This window comes from Silurus meridionalis, chromosome 9 (genome assembly GCF_014805685.1).
Source record: "Silurus meridionalis isolate SWU-2019-XX chromosome 9, ASM1480568v1, whole genome shotgun sequence".
NCBI lineage: Eukaryota > Metazoa > Chordata > Actinopteri > Siluriformes > Siluridae > Silurus > Silurus meridionalis.
Window position 1 is genome coordinate 9,691,490 of NC_060892.1, and position 17,731 is coordinate 9,709,220.

Genomic DNA, 17,731 nt, shown 5'->3' on the forward strand with positions numbered 1-17,731 from the left:
TTTGCATCAAATGATGTTTTTCCACATACCAGCATGTTTATAATTCTGTAATGAATGCCAACAACGCATGCTTATTAACCTGCCAAATTAAAACTCTCCTAATGACAGCCAGCTCACGCTTCAGGCAGATGGTGGGCTTTAATACATGTATTTGTAGTGGTGTATTTGTTGAAATGCAAAAGGTTTTCGGACATAAATATTTCAAACATGCATACCATATCAAATCTTTTCTATGCTGAAGGTTAATGAGAGATCGGGTTTGTGTGTTCTAGGAGACAAACAAAGAATAATTATATTCTGCACACAGAATCTGCTTGTTGTGGGCATGTGTCCTCTGTATTGTGCTGCAGGGACAGTGGTAGTTAAGAGGTTAAAGTTGTTGACCAGCAGGACGTGAATTCAAATCCCAGGACTACCAGTTCAGTCAAAAATCCTGACAGACAGACCACAAGCCGTACGGGTGGGCAAACACACCTCTTCCTCCCTCACCCTCAGCACTGGAGCTCCTTAAGGTTGTGTTTTGAGCCCCATGCTGTACTCTGAACACATATGACTGTGTCACCACTGTCAACCCCACCACCATCATCAAGTTTGCTAACAACACTGTTGTGGTGGGCCTGATCTAAAATAACGACGAGACAGCCTACCTCCAGAGTCAGGCAAGCCATCCAGAGGGTGATGCGGTCAGCTGAACGTACCATCCCCACCGAGCTCCCTGACCTGCAGGACATCTACAGTAAGTGGTGCTGGACCAGGGCCAGGAAGATTGTAAAGGAACTCAGCCATCCCAACAATAGAGTCTTTTCTCTATTGCCTTCAGGAAAGCACTTCCACTCCTTAAAGGCAACCACTAAGAGAATAAAAAAAGAGCTTCTTTCCACAGGCCATTTAGTGTTGAAAACCATGAAACACCTAGCAACTAGTACCTGGGCTTCCCTCTGTCTCACTTTCCTTTGCTGCACAATCATTTGTACTATTGAAATGTCACTTTTAACACTGGACTGGCACAGCAGAGTGTCACTTTATACCGGCACATGGACACTTTAATGACACTTTAAATCTGTACTTTTGTCAATATCTGTCATACCCATATCCATCTCTTCTGTTTAATTAATGTATGTGTATATATATATACGACTATATTTACGACTGTCCAACATGCAAAATAGAATATATATATATATATATAATATATATATATATATATATATATATATATATATATATTCTATTTTGCATGTTGGACAGTCGTAAAAAAGCATTTCACTACATGTTGTACTCTGTATAAATGTGTATAAGACAAATAAAATTTTTATTTAAGTTGAAAAAATTTGACAAAAGCAGTTTCCTTCTTAGCCCAGATGTAGTCAATCAACCAAGCTTTGTTAAGTGTAGGAAGCAAATTGCAAACAGTAGCGTATATGCCATAATACATTTTATATTGTTACATTTTTATGAACTATATGTATGTATATATGTAAGATTAAAAAGTATTGTATCATTCGATATAACGTTCCCAATTCAGCATCTTTGCATTGAACAATACTACTGATTGACTTTTGGTACATGGCCTCGTCTAGGCATTGCTGTAGTTGTGCCTCTTTCGTTCCATTTTATAATAATACATTTGCAGAACTTTGTTCTTCACATGCGGTTTTCCAGGAACAAATACATCCATACACAGAAATAGTGGTTGATAATTGTGACTTATGTCTTTTTATTTATTTAGTTTTTTTTTTGCAAAGAAATTATGTAAACTATGTAAATTCCCCCTAATGGGAGAAGCCGAAAGAAAGTTTATAAGTAAATTCTTCTCTTTGTAGACGATTTACAGTCTTCCACATCAAATAGTAAGGTGTCATTGTGCAAATCAGAAACGGCTCCACGTTTGTGTACAGAATTAAAATAGACATCGAGACTTATTGCATATAATGTATTTTGTATAAAGAATCTACGTATCATTTGATTGTAAAATGAACCGTTGTTCTGCAGCCTTATGCTAATGTGTTTGCATGTTTCACTGATTTGATTAGCACTGATTGTCCTACTGCTGCTTTGTTAACTCCCTAAGCAAGCATAACCTTTGGCCAGACAAAGAGATGCTTAAGATATAAAAAAAAAAGTTCTTACTAATTTCACGTTCTATTTGGAGCATTGTCACTCTGATGTGAATATTTTGTTTTGTCTTTTTCAGTGAAAGAGTAAATATTAGGGCTGTATGGGGGTCTTGTGATGCCGTAGTGGGACTGAGACACCCATGTTAATTCTTTTAACATGTACTGGAATTTCGGCGCCAATGAGGACTCGGAAGACCAGCCTGCCTGCTGCGATGCCAAGCAAGATGGTGAGTCCTTCTCTGAGCACTGATTTGTTATTTATTTGTTTGTGGTCATGTGGAGATTTGCCTTATGCTTTGATGACTTTCAACTAACATAACCAAGAAACAGGGTTTATTCTCATTGTAGTTGTTTTATTTGCACAATGAGCACCAGTGAGATTCCTATTTGCTGCCTTCCTGATGGCGTTTCAAGCAGACCATAAGCCACAGATCATAAAACGATTCAAAACGGTTCACCTTCATCAAAAATGGTAAATCACTGTCACTTTCTTTCAGTCATAAGAAAGCACTTGAGATCTTCAGTTTATTGCTCTGGTGAAAAGGCTGCATTGGAGAACCTTAGAGCAGTGTGTTTTCATGTAAGAGAGCAGTACACATCTCCATTAGGTGGCTAGTCTTAATTCTTTTTATGGACTTTAAAGAGAAATGCCTTTTTTGGGGTATTATTGTATAATCAGCAATTTTTTTTGTCATTGGTAAAATCTGTTTAAAGCTAAAAGTGAGACTGCTGCTTCATTTAGCACCAAACAGAAAAATCTGATATCGAAATTCAAGGGGAAATCCCTAGAATGTCCTAAAGCACATACTGCTGTCGTGAAAATACGTCTAAACGGTAACAATTAATAGTCTGTACTAACATACAGTAGTATGCTAATTTGCTTATTTATTCAAATCTTGGAGAATATCATTTGAATTTAAAATGTCAATCGCTAGATTTCTGTGCTTTTCTAAACAAATCTGTTTGGTTTACACCAAAGAGAGCTTGCTTTTTTGAGGAACGTTTTATAGGGAAATAGTCTGGCCAAACCCATAAACACATTCTTGACAGCGTCTGTTCGAGTTAGAAGAATGATAAATTAAACATGAAGAGGAAAAAACTTAAAGGAAACTGAAACTTGTCTAAATATATGCTTGACTTCACAGCAGAAGTCTCAACGCTCTCTCTGATCTGCTGTTTAAGTCGTTTCTTACAGCCATGGGGTGACAACGCAATGTTTTTATGAGTGAGTCAAAACGCAATCCAACAGAAGCATTGAGTCCGTCTTCCGAAGCACAGTCTCAAAGTCAACAAGTTCTAGTGTCTTTTATACTAGTGTATGTGTGTATATATGTGTATATATGTGTGTGTGTGTATATATATATATATATATATATATATATATATATATATATATATATATATATATATATATATATATATATATATACAGGCTCCATCCCTCAGCATCCTGAGCAGACCTGTGAGATACCCGCAAGAAAAATTTTATTTGAATTGCCGAAATAAAATTTTAAAAAGCATACATTTCTGGTTTACATTTCATGACAATCATTAGACACCCTTATCTAGCAGCTAACAGAAGTGAAAGTCACAGTTTATATTTAGTTCATATATACAGCTGAGCAGTTGAGTGTTAAGGTCTTTTCTCAGGGGTCTAACAGTGACAGTTTGGCAGTGCTGGGCTTTGAACTCATGACCTACTGATCAGTAGTTCAATGCATTTTCCAGTGATGATCTTTGGTTTGATGGTTATGACATGCACACTGAGCTGGAGGTAAAATACCAGGTCAATATCAAGTGATTTGTTCTTGGCAAAATATGTTTAATAACTATTGGACAGAGTGGTACAACATTTGGCTAAATAAAGGAAACCTTCCTTAAGCTCATAAAATATGATTACATTAAAATATAATTATTGTTATTATAATTTTTTTTGCTTTTAGGAAATAGTGAAGAGTAATAGACAAGAGTGTACTTGTACATAAGCACAAAATGGAAACACAGAAGTTTGTGCAAAACAGCAACTGCATCAGTCATGGTATGGATACGGATGTCTGTGGGCACAGTGTAGGGAGGAGGATTATTATAATAATAATAATAATAATAATAATCATACAATAATAATATTAATATCTGGCTTTATTTGTTTAATTTACCTACCAAGCTTGCATCCACAAGACCAGCAAGCATTCCATAGTTCATAGAAAGCAGGAGGTCATTAATCACCCATGGTTGATCATGTTTCTGAAAACCCCTCGATTGGGGTAAGAAAAGAAAATCTTTGGTGAGAAGCAGCAGCTGAAATTAGCACAAGATACTGTACTTTCAGACGGAAACAGGAAAATGCAGCAGGACTAAAGCACCGCTGTCTTAAGAAAACCAGTCATGTGCCATAAGAAAACCATTCATGTGCCACAAACTGGTGAATGATTGTTAGGTGTTTCTTTATCAAGCTCTGTACTGAAGCCAGAACTAACATCTGTGCAGTGGCTGTGGTTCGAGGAACCTCAGTGTCTGCTACTTATAGAAAAAAAAGAAGTGAAACTTCGCAGTTCCAAATAGGTGTTGATAAGCATCTGAGCTGTGCATTAGCAGTGTGGAGTAAATAATAAATGAGACTTGGTTAGCAGTAGTATTTACCGGCCTTGTTCTTTTACATAAATGGATTTAGTTGGGATCATTGCTGTTTGTCTAACACAATGTCTAACATTGGAAAATAGATTTTTTTAAGTTAATTTAGAAATTTGTTGGTTGCTGTATATCCATATGCTTGGAATCAGGGAAAATTGTAAGCTGTGTGAGTGTGAGTCTGACAGCCCTGCATGTTTTTGTGCAAATGAGACGATATTTGGGCCTTGCTAAAGAAAGGCAGTATAATAGCATGATTCATTTACCCCCAGACTTCACTTTGAGAATGATTTTCTTTGCTTGATAAACGGAACATATAGCAAGCATATCCTTTAAAATTCAAAAGCTCAAAAGGTTCTACCATTCGGGCTGATTTTGATTGTATGTCTTGGCAACATGTAGATTGACTTAGATATTAGTTAAGTTATTTTTAAAATAAGTTACTTATTTTTTTTTGTAATAAAGTGCTTCAGTCTTGTGACAGGTTGTAGACAAATATACAGATTAAGAAAGTACTTGCCAGATATTCCTGCAGATCCTTTAATGCTAAAGGTGTCTTGGCACTATTCAGATCAGTTACTAATTAATCTAATTAATTGCATTAATATAATTTTTTTATCATGGTCATGATACTCTTAAATGGCGTCCAATGTTTTTGAAAATATTTTGTACCACTCTCCTGTTCAATACCCTTCAGAAGTCTCCAGCCACCATAGATCATTTGGCACAAGGCCACACAGAAAGAATAAAACAGTACAATAATTATTTTTTTTTCCAATTTTATTGACTTTCACGGTCTGCAAGGTTTAAGCTCCCACCGACTCTGCATTATAATGAGTTAAATTTTTATTGCACATGTAAAAATTTATTAAACATCTAAATCATGTGATATGCCTAATAGTCATCTAATATGCATGTTATTGCATGTGATGCCCTTCGTGTAGAAAAAATGTCATGATGCAAAAATTGGTTTGGGACCACTGCCCTACATGTGCTGTAAGCAATCAGACGAAACACAGAAAATGTGAAGAAACGGAATACAAACGGAGGTGTACATTAATTACTTCTGAACATGAGTTTGAATGACATTGGTCACATGTCCTGTAACTAAAGGCTGCACATATTTATGCACCCAGGTTATTGTTTAGGCAGCCACCCCCATTTTTCTTAATTTATTTCCTAATAATTGGATGCTATATCATATTAAAGTTGGAAGAAAATCCAACATTTTTATACATTATACACTGCATATCAAATGTTTATTACCCTTGAACTTTTGTTTAGCTTTATTATATTGTAATATGAAATCGGATTGGATTTTGGGGTAAAGCTACATATATACAGAGCGATTTACATTTATAAAGATGGTGGAGTTTGAGTGCAAATCAAGTTCACGAAGCTGCAAAATCTCAATATGAACAATAATACAGGAAAATGACCAAATATCTTCTTTCAGTAGACTTGAATGCTGTAACCTTGAGTCAGGTTCAGTGTCAATGATTTGACAAACTCAGCATCAGCTATCAAAGTGTCGCTACCAGCTTCTGTTCGTGTGTGTGTGTCTGTGTGTGTGTGTCTGTGTGTGTGTGTCTGTGTGTGTGTCTGTGTGTGTGTCTGTGTGTGTGTGTGTGTGTGTGTGAGAGAGAGAGAGAGAGAGAGAGAGTATATGTGTGTGTGGGAGACGGTGCACATCCTTTCCTCATGTCTCAGTCCTGTCACGTCTGCACTATGTTTATTTGACGGTGCACCCACAACATCCTGCACGATATAGAAAGCAATTCCAGCTCACTGATGTAGGTGTATGGATGCACGGACAGGGAATATGGAGTCTGAAGTCATCTAGCGAGGGACAGCAGGACTCCTCTTCCCTGGAACAGCCCGCTGGGAGCACTACAGGGAGGGTTGGATTTCACCGCCTAATGGGCGGGGGGTGAGGGGATAGCGGTGGACACGGCTAACCTTGCCATTAAGGACAGGGAGGAGGGAAAACAGGGAAAGAGAAACTGATAACGCTTGCAGATTCAAAGTAACGCTATTGCAACCTGGAGATGCGAAGCCATGTCATGCAGGCTTGAATGATTTCTGTGTCTCATGGACCTTATGGATAAGGAAGCAGATGTCGGATGTTCTCCCAAAGCATGAGAAGGTATGTTTAAGTTGCTGTCTCCACGTGACGGTGATAAAAACAGATGGAGGGAGAATTAGGGTCACGTTACATGCTGCATCGAATGGCTAAACTCCAATAAACTCAGTGCTTAAGGATCTCCAGAACTCTTTTGTTGGTAAAGCGTCATGCAATATTATAGCTTCATGCAATAACAAGATGTGATTTGGTTTACGATCGTTTGTAACCTATTTGATGGTGTTCTTGAATTTAATTGGTCAGTGAGTATTGATACATTTTCTAGAACAACATCTCGGACAGAAGTTCTTGGTTGCAAGTTCGAATCACAGGTTTGCATTTCAAACTCGTTCTCATTATTGTTATAACAGCTAAAAATCGGGCTTGTTTGGTGGATGAACTACACAATAAATAAAGATTATAATCAGGTTTTCTGTATGGAGACATTAATGGAAAGAGTCTAATGTGTCTTCAAATTGAAGCAGTAAGATTTCTGCCTAACTTGACAAGCTGGGATCCTTTTTCTTACTCTTTACTTGAAAAGAGAGTAAAAAAGAGAGGTGATGGAAGATTAAATGAATGTGGCTGTTATAAGGAACTAACTTGTTTCATGGATGTTCAGCAGCATTAAAATACATTAAAATTAAAGGCACTTGGTAGATTTTTTTTTTTTTTTTTTATCAACTGAGTAGTTTTTAACAAAATCCCATCAGTGGCAGCTTCCAACCTTCCGATCAGAAGTCCATCGCCTTAACCACTGAGTACCACTTCCCCTCATTTAATGTTGCTATTAACGGTTCAAATGTACAACATGGCTCCTAATTGGCACAACAGAAAATCATTAGCAATATTTAGAAAGTCACCCAGAGATGTTCTCCCTATGAGTCACTAGTGATAGCCAATCATCCCCATGTACACTATATGGCAAATGGTTTGTGGACAGGTTTATGTGCCATTCAGTTCCCTTTTGCTATTATAATAACCTCCACTCTTCTGGGAAGATGTTTCACTAGATTTTAGAGTGTGTAGATTTGTACTCGGTCATCCAGAAGGGCGTTCATAGAGCGCAGGGGCATTGTCAAGCTAATAGTGCAAGTAAAGGGAAAATTTTTGTGCAGACATAGAATGTCTTTGAAACATCCTATACTATTGTGGGGGAAAATCGTATGGTTGGAAAAAAAAGGATGTCCCACTACTTTCGTTCATATGTTGTATGAAGAAACTTCTGCCCTGATTAGAAGTATAGCTGACTTCACATGCCTCAGAGGAGGAACGTACGAGTTTTGCATTTGATCTACATTAGAAAGGGAAGTCAGTTTCAATCAAGATCTTTTTGAAAATAACAATTTGTTAACTGAATTCCATCTTTTGTCAAATGATTCCTTTAAAACAATTTTGCTGCTGGTGTTCATAAAAGATCTAGAGACTGTTTGTTTAAACAACTTCTTAACGTTCAAGGTCTTTCTTGCTTAAACAGTTTAGACTATTTAATTATTCCTCTGGGACGTACTGCTTGAGTGGTGGAGAAGAGCTGAGAGACAGACACGCCAATCAAACATAAATATCATTTCAAATAATAGGCATCAAGACATCAGATCAGTCTCGAGACTATGTCATTTCTTAGCTTTTTTTCCCACTACATATAACACATATCTAAATTTTACTGATTTCACTCATTAAGTAGAATCAAAATAATGAAATATCCATTCATTCTGAAAATGATAAATAAACTTTCTTTCGGCTTCTCCCGTTAGGGGTTGCCACAGCGGATCCTCCGCACATTTGATTTGGCACATGTTTTACGCTGGATGCCCTTCCTAACGCAACCCTCCCCAATTTATCCAGGATTGGGACCGGCACTGAGAGTGGCTGGGGATGGTTCCCTGACCCGGGATCGAACCCGGGTCACAGCGGGGAGAGCGCTGCATCTTAACCACTAGACCACCAGGGAACCATTCTGAAAATGATAAATAAAATGGCTAAAATATTGGGAGTGGTGGACCAACAAAAATTAAAAAGTAATTGATGAGTAACCATGATATTTCAATGTTATAACAAAATATATATATATATATATATATATATATATATATATATATATATATATATATATATATATATATATATATATACATACAATTTTGTAGAAATATTGTGTTCATCTTGCTCAGACCTACAATATCTAGTTTTGTTGGTGTGACACAGATCATATGACCAAATAATGATTAATATGATTTGGACTGCTTTGATGCAGAAAATGAACAGGCCCTGCAGTAAATGGAATTATATACATAACAAAAAAGTGTGAAACAACTGAAGAATGTCATATTCTAGGTTCTTCAAAGTAGCCACCTTTTGCTTTGATTACTGCTTTGCACACTCTTGGCATTCTCTTGATGAGCTTCAAGAGGTAGTCACCTGAAATGGTCTTCCAACAGTCTTGAAGGAGTTCCCCGAGAGATGCTTGGCACTTGTTGGCCCTTTTGCCTTCACTCTGCGGTCCAGCTCACCCCTAAACCATCTCGATTGGGTTCAGGTCCGGTGACTGTGGAGGCCAGGTCATCTGGCGCAGCACCCCATTACTCTTCTTCTTGGTCAAATAGCCCTTGATGCCTTCAGTGTGAATCTACAATTTTCATAGTCATGAAAATAAAGAAAACTCTTTAGCACATAGTGTTGTAATTTTTAGTAATGATGTGACAGTGTTTTTTCTGTTTAACAGTCAGAAAATAAAAACATACTCAATTCTGCCTTTTCCAAAAACATATTTAAACGTGATACGCCTCACAGTGGTGCCAAAAATATAGATGCTATTTTGTAGTTTTTTTATATCAATATATTGAAAGAAGTTGCTAATTTTACAAGAACAGCATATTGTTTTATGTATCTTCTCCCATTACATTTGAGCAACAATATAAAAAAATTTACGATTGGATGTAATACGTTTCATCTATTTGTAGTTAATAGCTGTAATTAGTTCTTGTTGTCATTTACATTATTTTAGAAGCAGATCTTTTTCACGCACACGCACACACACACACTCTCTCTCTCTCTCTCTCTCTCTCTCTCTCTCTCTCTTTCTGTCTCTCTCACACTCTATCTTTTTCCACACTCTTTCTCTGTCTCTCTCTCACACTCCTTCATGTGAAATTAATACGACAGTAATATGCAACTTATCATGTACACAGGGGAAAAATGGCACAGTTCTTCACCTGAAGATTTTTTCTGACCTGAAAGCATACAGTATAGCTACAGTACAGCACTATCTCTAGATGTTACAAAAAGCTGATGCTAAAGACTCTTAAATGCTAAACAAACATCTTCTCATACAAAACAATGGGTTTTTTTTTTGTTTTTTGTTTTGTTTGTTTTTAAAGCACGTTTACATTAATTTGCTAAATACGGCATTTAGCAGACTCCTTTATCCAGAGCGACATACAGAAGTGCTTTTTTTGGTCTCCATTAATAAATAAATCAACACTGGTTCACTAGGTTGCTGTTTTTGAAGATTTACAACCATTGTATCTTTAAGTGAAAAGACTATTTGTCGATCAGTTTGATTATTCACGGATTACACGTGCAAATCTGTGGCATGCCGAAGTGTTTACTGTTTGACTCTGAAGCTTTCTGGAAAAGTCGTAGTGAATCATCTCCAATTATCAGTAACATAATGGATCCACTTAGATGGTCAGATAATTGATGGAGGTCAGTGTAATGATGTTTGCCTGCATCTTATGCCTTTCTATCAGTCTTGCTTCTTACTGCATACTGGCTTGAATAATGGAAGCGAAAGGAGGCAGATTCTAGATTTTCAGCTGTCCTCTGTGTGTTGTTTGGATTTTTAATGACTTGAGACCTGGTGAAGCAGTGAAACCAAAAGGCATTGCATTGTATTGACGCAGGCCTCAACTTGTCTAATGGTTTCTCTCCCACAGGCTTTCTCCAGCCGAGTGCCTTCAGCAAACTTAATTATTCATGTCAGCCCCTTTGCATTTCAATCACACACATAAAGAATCTTTTAGCCAAAGATGTGGGTAACTGGCTCAATAATAAGTAGTCTGATTAGTCTAAGAAATTATTTACTGTACATTTCAATTGGTCGGTTGCGCCGTTTTTAGTGCAGAGAAAGTGAAAAACTCTATATGTTGTAAATCAAATCAAAAATCGAGCCCCAGGCTCATGTCACTTTTCTACATTGCTGTTCATAACATTTATGAATGAGATTAAACTGGTCTTAACTCATCTTGGATGAAATATATTATAGTTTTTGATCACTCGAGTGCCTTAAACCAGAAACTCCTGTTCATATTTCATGTACCTGGATGCACAGTTTTAAACCGTATTCTGACAAAATATAATACAATTAATGAGAGATAATAAGACAAATGCTGCAGCCACATTGAGGTCTGCTGATATCACCTAGCGGCACAGAGCTCTACCCTTCTGTGGCATTTCATCGATTGCAAAAGTTCCAGCGAGGGCAATGATGTAGTCGATTATGCCATGCATTGTTGCTGTTTTGCAGTGAGACCACATGCCATATGTGTCCCAGAGCTTCAAATGTGATTTAAGTGACCAGACTACAATCTTCAAAACGCCTCTTTGAAACCTCCACTTGGAGTTGTCTTTGAAACAGTTCCCATTACCCTGAATGTGTGGTAATAACAATAATAAGTGTAAATGGGGCTCCAGACAGCCACATCTAATTTACAGACTAAATGCGTTCATCTTACGTTTATTTTAGACGTAGCTACTCAACAGCATGACATTTACAATTACAAGAAAAAAAAAATCTATATATGCAGATAGTCCCAGAGTTATGATGGTTCGAAGACTTATGGTTTTTCGATCCTATGATAGTTATAAGACAAAATAGTAAAAATATTTAGCTTGGCAGGCAAATGTAGCAGCATATATGCGGTACAATATGTTGGGACGCTGCCAGGATGTACGCATCTCCCGCCTTGTGACGTCTTAATCTCACCAACGTATCGTACCGCATCTATGCTGCTACATTTGCCTGCCTAGCTAAATATTTTTACAATTTCCGTATCATTATGTCTCTATAATCACCGTAAGATCGAAAAATCGTAAGTCGCCGAACCATCATAACTCTGGGGACTATCTGTGTATATATAAATATTCTTTCTTTAAATGCTAAATGTCATGCTGTTGAGTAGCTACATCTAAAATAAATATAAGCTGAACGCATAAAGGGATAAAAGCTGATTAATGTATAAACAAGTGCATTATGGAATGCAGAATAATGCACTTGTTTATACTTCCATCAGCTTTTATCCCGGTGCTGATAACGAATTCTAAAATTAGACAATTGATCTTGAGCTTCACAACCGAGGTCAGACGTATTGATTATAATCGGCTAAGAAGCAGCGTTGTTTTTTGAGATCGTCAGCTCCCTGTGTTTGTGTGTGAATACCTTGCATGAATACCTCGCCTGTCTTGTTTATGCAGTTTTTTGTGTTATAGTAAGATGTGCATTGCTGTAAACGTGTCTGTCTGCAACCTGCCAGATTGTACCACCTATCCTCCCACTATACACAAATACCCCTCTACACACTATATGCACAGTATATAAAATATGCGCTGTCTGTCTCTGTGGAGTCCACGGTGACAGCGACAGTGTGATGGTCTTCTTCTCGGTGGTGTAGCTCCAGCCCAGGGGGGAGTGGTGTGTAAATTCTTCATGAGACTGACCTGATTTTTTTTCTGCAGCTGCTTTCCCAGAGCTGTATACAAGTGTTTTAGCACCAGCATTTATCACTCACTTTTGAAGCTGAATTAACCTAGCACTCTGTTGTTATGCCCTGGTACAGGCAGTGCAGAAATGGGAGCCAAGCAGTCGGCGGTTGGCAGTGCTGTTTTGTCCCAGTCGCCCACCGTAGAAAATATCTACGAGGCATATGGACAAGGCGAAGAGCGCAAGGCGCACGAGCTGATCCGGATCGCCTGCCAGGAGAACAGTGGAGGACGTGCAGACACGGTAAGGCAGAACCGGATAAAACTGCCTTGGCAGCTTTAGATATTTCTATTGTATCACCCCAATGAAGGAAAAAATATTCTGTCTTATTCACTGTGTTGTTGCTTGCTTTTCTCTTTTAGACATGGCCATGTTAGTTGTTGATTATAGCACATGCTTATGTAATATTCTTACTGTCAGTATGTCCAGTCTGGAGGTAGTACATCATGCACCACTGAAATAAGTTGACCTAAATATACAGAGGAGCAGTTTCTCTCGACATCAAAACGAAATAAAAAAAAGATCTTTACACACTTTACACAACTTTTCTCTTCAACTAAATCCATCCAAGAGTCAAGTCATGTCTAGTGCCCAGTAATTGCTTCTGGAACAACAATAGGAGGCTAATGATCCCAACAAATATTTGAACGTATGTCTCACGTATGTCTGCCCATTTCTTATACCGGATTTGGAAGATATTTACTGCAAAAAAATGTTTGAGCCCAGAAAAAGAAACGAACATGGGTCAATTGAGCTAATATTTAAGATTCTATGAGATTTGTATTTTTTGTGCATGTGCAGTAATCCCCCGCTTTACCACGGTTCGAATCTGGCGCCCCCGGGTAATCGTGGAATTGCATTTGCCACGTAAATAATTTGTTTGGCTTATTTTCCCGTTCTCTCGAGGATTGCACGATAGATCAAAACACTTATAGGGAATTATTTTTATGGAGGTTTATTTTGAAATGGAATTTATTTATGAAAATATACTTATAATTATAAAATGAAGTAAAATGTTAATACAGTACTGTATACATAAAATAGCATTTTTGGGGTGGCGGTTATCACGGGCGGTTTTGGGACGTAACTACCACGATAAACGGGGGATTACTGTATCAAGTCTCTTTTGAATCTTTTATTTAAAAAGAAGACATACCTCTCTAGGATATTCTGTATTTACACAGTGCAGTCTGTTTTGTTTTCTTTAGGCTGCATTTGGATATCAGGATTGAGCAAAGTGACTGTTAATACAGACTTACACTCTGAAGTTGCATGTAGATGTGCATTCTGGGTAGAGTACAAATGCAGGAGCATGTCTACAATTCTGTTCTTGAAGTTTCTGATGTCAAGGTCTCTTGTATGATATCAGCCCAAACATTATTGAGTCTGGCAGTTTGTCAAAACCACATGATGTCACCATGAGACACATTTAGAGTAGCACATTCATATATCCATATATGTATGTATGTGTGTATATATATATATATATATATATATATATATATATATATATATATATATATATATATATATATATATATATATGAATATGTGAATGCTACTGTATCAATTTATTGTCAAACTCAAAATAGCATAGTTGGAAAAAAAACATTGCTCACACATGTTTGTACTGAAATTTCTAAGCAACCAAACATAATTTCTAAAACAAATAAATAAATAAAATACTGTATTATTATTCTAAATTTTTGTTCTTGGATAAATCTCACTGATGCTGCTGCTATTAGTATAATATATCACGCTATCTGCTGTATCAACTTTAGCCAGTTATTGTGGGTAGAACATATTTTGTAAAACTGAGAAAGTTGCAAACATGGGATTAATGTGACTTAATTAGTAACAGTCTGCAAGTTTCAATGTAAAAGCTCATGGTCTTAACTGAATACACAACTGCACAGTTTGGTTATTTTTTGCTAAAAGGCAGTTGTCCAGATACATCTTAATAGCTTCTAAAAGCTTTGGCTCGATCTGCCCACAGGTCATAGTCTAAGTGATGTGCTGAACCTGATGTTGTGAGCTGTGATTCGAACCAAGATACATTTTTCTGTTTATGCACACCACTGCATACAAGGAAAAGTAGCCCAGTGTATAATATGGAGCTGAATCATTAGGGCTGTTTGGTACATTGGCCATTGGTATATGCATCATTCACCAAGAAGGAGTTTTCATTCTCCAACCTGGTTTTCTCTTCAGGATGGTTCAGAAGGCTTGATCTTGGATAGAATGTTCATGCTTTTATGAACAAAGATTCTTAAAGGAAACACAAAATCAATTGATCAAGACTCCAGGAAGTGCCTTCAAACTTGTTAGGACGGAAAGTGACTTAATACTGTTATGCTCTCCAGAGCAGCTGCCAGAAACTATAAACTGTAAGGGTGCTGATGAAATTTAAACCAGCAGTAAAATACTGTACAGTAAACCATGACAAATCTTTGTATGTTTTATATTATCAGCATTTTTCCTCAAATTATAAATCTCTGTAAAAACATAATTGAAATAGAGATGGATGCTTAATAGCGAAATGCATTGTTTTATTTATAAGCATAAAACAATAAAAGCGAACACGCTAGGACATTTTATAGCCAGATTGCAAAATACATGTAGAGGCTCACACACAAAAACAATTATATTTTAGAAATGACTGACTCAGTCGCTGTAAAATGCAACAAATCAATCTATAAGTGATTATAGATGTTCGAGCTGTCTGTAGGGACACTGCTAAAATAAGTTTATGAGGTGTAATAGTCAGTGAAGATGAAATTTCTAGCATCTCCTAATGACCACCATCATTGTGCTCTTGCACCTGAGCCTCTCTCCCCTAATCAGACCAGATTCCTCACATTTGTCACTATTATAAAAAAACTCCTGGGTACACCAAACTCTAGATCACTTACGAGCATTATAAGCATTATAAGAACTTATAAGCATTAATATTATTAGATTTTTTATTATTTTATATTCTGTTTATATATATATATATATATATATATATATATATATATATATATATATATATATATATATATATATATATATATATATATATATATATATATAGTTCTGTTTATTAATGTTCTGTTCTAGGGCTAGGCTAGTGTAACATATCAAGGGACATTGTCACAAGGCAGCTTTATAGAAATAAACAGAATCTAGTATATAATAATAATTATAATATAAAGACTATATCATTTAAAATGTATGAATGTATTCCTATTAGTTTATTGCAAGCAACAGTGGTGAAGAAAACATCCCTGAGGCAATATGAGGAAGAAACAAAGGAGCCAGATTCATTAGGGGATTTCATCCGCTTTTGGGTTTCATCAGATATTCATTCATTAGGTTCATATAGTTTCATCATTGCTGAGGTTACAAGCCTGTCATTTATGAGGATTTGAGAGCAAAACTATTCCTGGTAATTGTAGTCCTAAGCCACTGTAGCAGAACAGATACAGAGTGTATAAATTGTAGTCTGGAGCCATCTTTAGGGTTTCTATGTAATCTCAAGTGTTTTTAAATGATATTATGTTTTCTCTAAAAATGAATGGAAAATAATTTATAGTTTATAATAATCTGCATGATATAAATGATCAACACCATCACCCTTATAGGAAAAGTATCATGTAACTCTCAGTGCAATGACACAGGGATATTTGCTTATATTAACCCCTGGTTCGAAGGGAACCTTAAGCATGGCTTCTAGCATGTAAACTCTCAACCAGTGCAAGTCAGAATAAAAAGAGGGAAGTGGTTATCACTTCCTGATGCTGGTACAGAAAAGCTGATACAGCCAATGGATTTCTTTTGCATTGTAAATGTTAAGTATCAGCTGGATCCCAACACTGCAAGTAATACATCAAGTAATGTGCAGGCAGGATACTCCTGTGAGACACATTTAATATTCTTGGGGTCAAAAAAAGATACATATTTTGTCCACGTACCACACATGTATAAACAGATACCGAACAGAGCATGAATAGATTTGTATATTAACATTACATATATTAACATATTAAAATGATAACACATGCATTTCTACCCAAGTAATTTTATGATTACTTCTAATCACCAGCTTTTGGCTTGCTACTCCTTTATTGCGGTATTTTATTTAATACGTAGTTAAATGTAAATGCTAACCCATTTTCTCTCATTTCCCATTTTGCACCAAAACTCTTCTATCTCACGACAAGTTACTCAGAGACACATAAGGTCAGTCACTGCATTTTTTTTAATTGGCCAAGCTGTGTCGGGGAAGTTGAACATGCATGAATGAATGTTCTGGGTGAACATTGTTCCCTTTGAAAACAGATGGCTGTGGTACTGTCATTATTCAAATTTGTAATTTTGCTACATTGGAACATAAATATTAATCTAAATTTATTTAGAATTCGGACCAGAAAATTTAGGAAGCCAGACACAGTTTCTTATATCCCCATGTTTTTGAGAACACGTTGAAACAAGTTTTGTTTCATTATATATTTTAGGACTGTTTAATGAACAGCTGGAGGGAAGTGGTTTGGATTGAAATGCCTGCCATTCCTTATTTTGTTTGTCTTTTTTTTGTGATTTATAATTTTTGGGATGTGAACTGTTCTGATGATCGACTTTGACTTTTGCTTTTGATGTACTTTACAATAAATCAAGCATTTTCTACTTCATCTAAGGTGTAGAATATGTCATGCAAATTAAGAGATCTGAAATGCATTAAGAAATGGTAATTAATGTCAGGTTATTAATGCTAGTTCTCCACATATGAAGCAGCTGGTAATAATATTGATTTTGAGACAGTAGCAATAGCAGACACTGAAATGTGGGGAATAGAAAACTATTAATAAATGAAGTAAACTTTCTCAAAAACTATGTGAAGTATTAAAGCTTTTATTAAAGGGCAATTCATTTATTTCATGGAGAATTTATTCTATTAACTTGGGTATAATTCCATCTAATCACATGTTGCAGTAATTATCTTAATCTCACATCATGCTGTAATCTACCCTGACCTGTTCTGTAAAAAAAAAAAAAAGAAAAGAAAAGAAATAAAAATAATTCAACAAATCACTTAGAAAATGTACTGTTAAATAAACTATATTC

At 36.3% G+C, this 17,731-nt stretch overlaps 1 protein-coding gene across 1 annotated transcript in view; it reads left to right on the plus strand.

Annotated features, from left to right (window-relative positions):
• Positions 1–17,731, plus strand: part of lrrk1 (leucine-rich repeat kinase 1) — a 101,477-nt gene that overhangs the window by 5,633 nt on the left and 78,113 nt on the right. Inside the window, exons 2-3 of the mRNA XM_046857922.1 lie at positions 2,195–2,344; positions 12,702–12,868. Coding sequence (XP_046713878.1) covers positions 2,275–2,344; positions 12,702–12,868 — 237 coding nt within the window. The 5' untranslated portion in view covers positions 2,195–2,274. The remainder of the gene's footprint in view (positions 1–2,194; positions 2,345–12,701; positions 12,869–17,731) is intronic.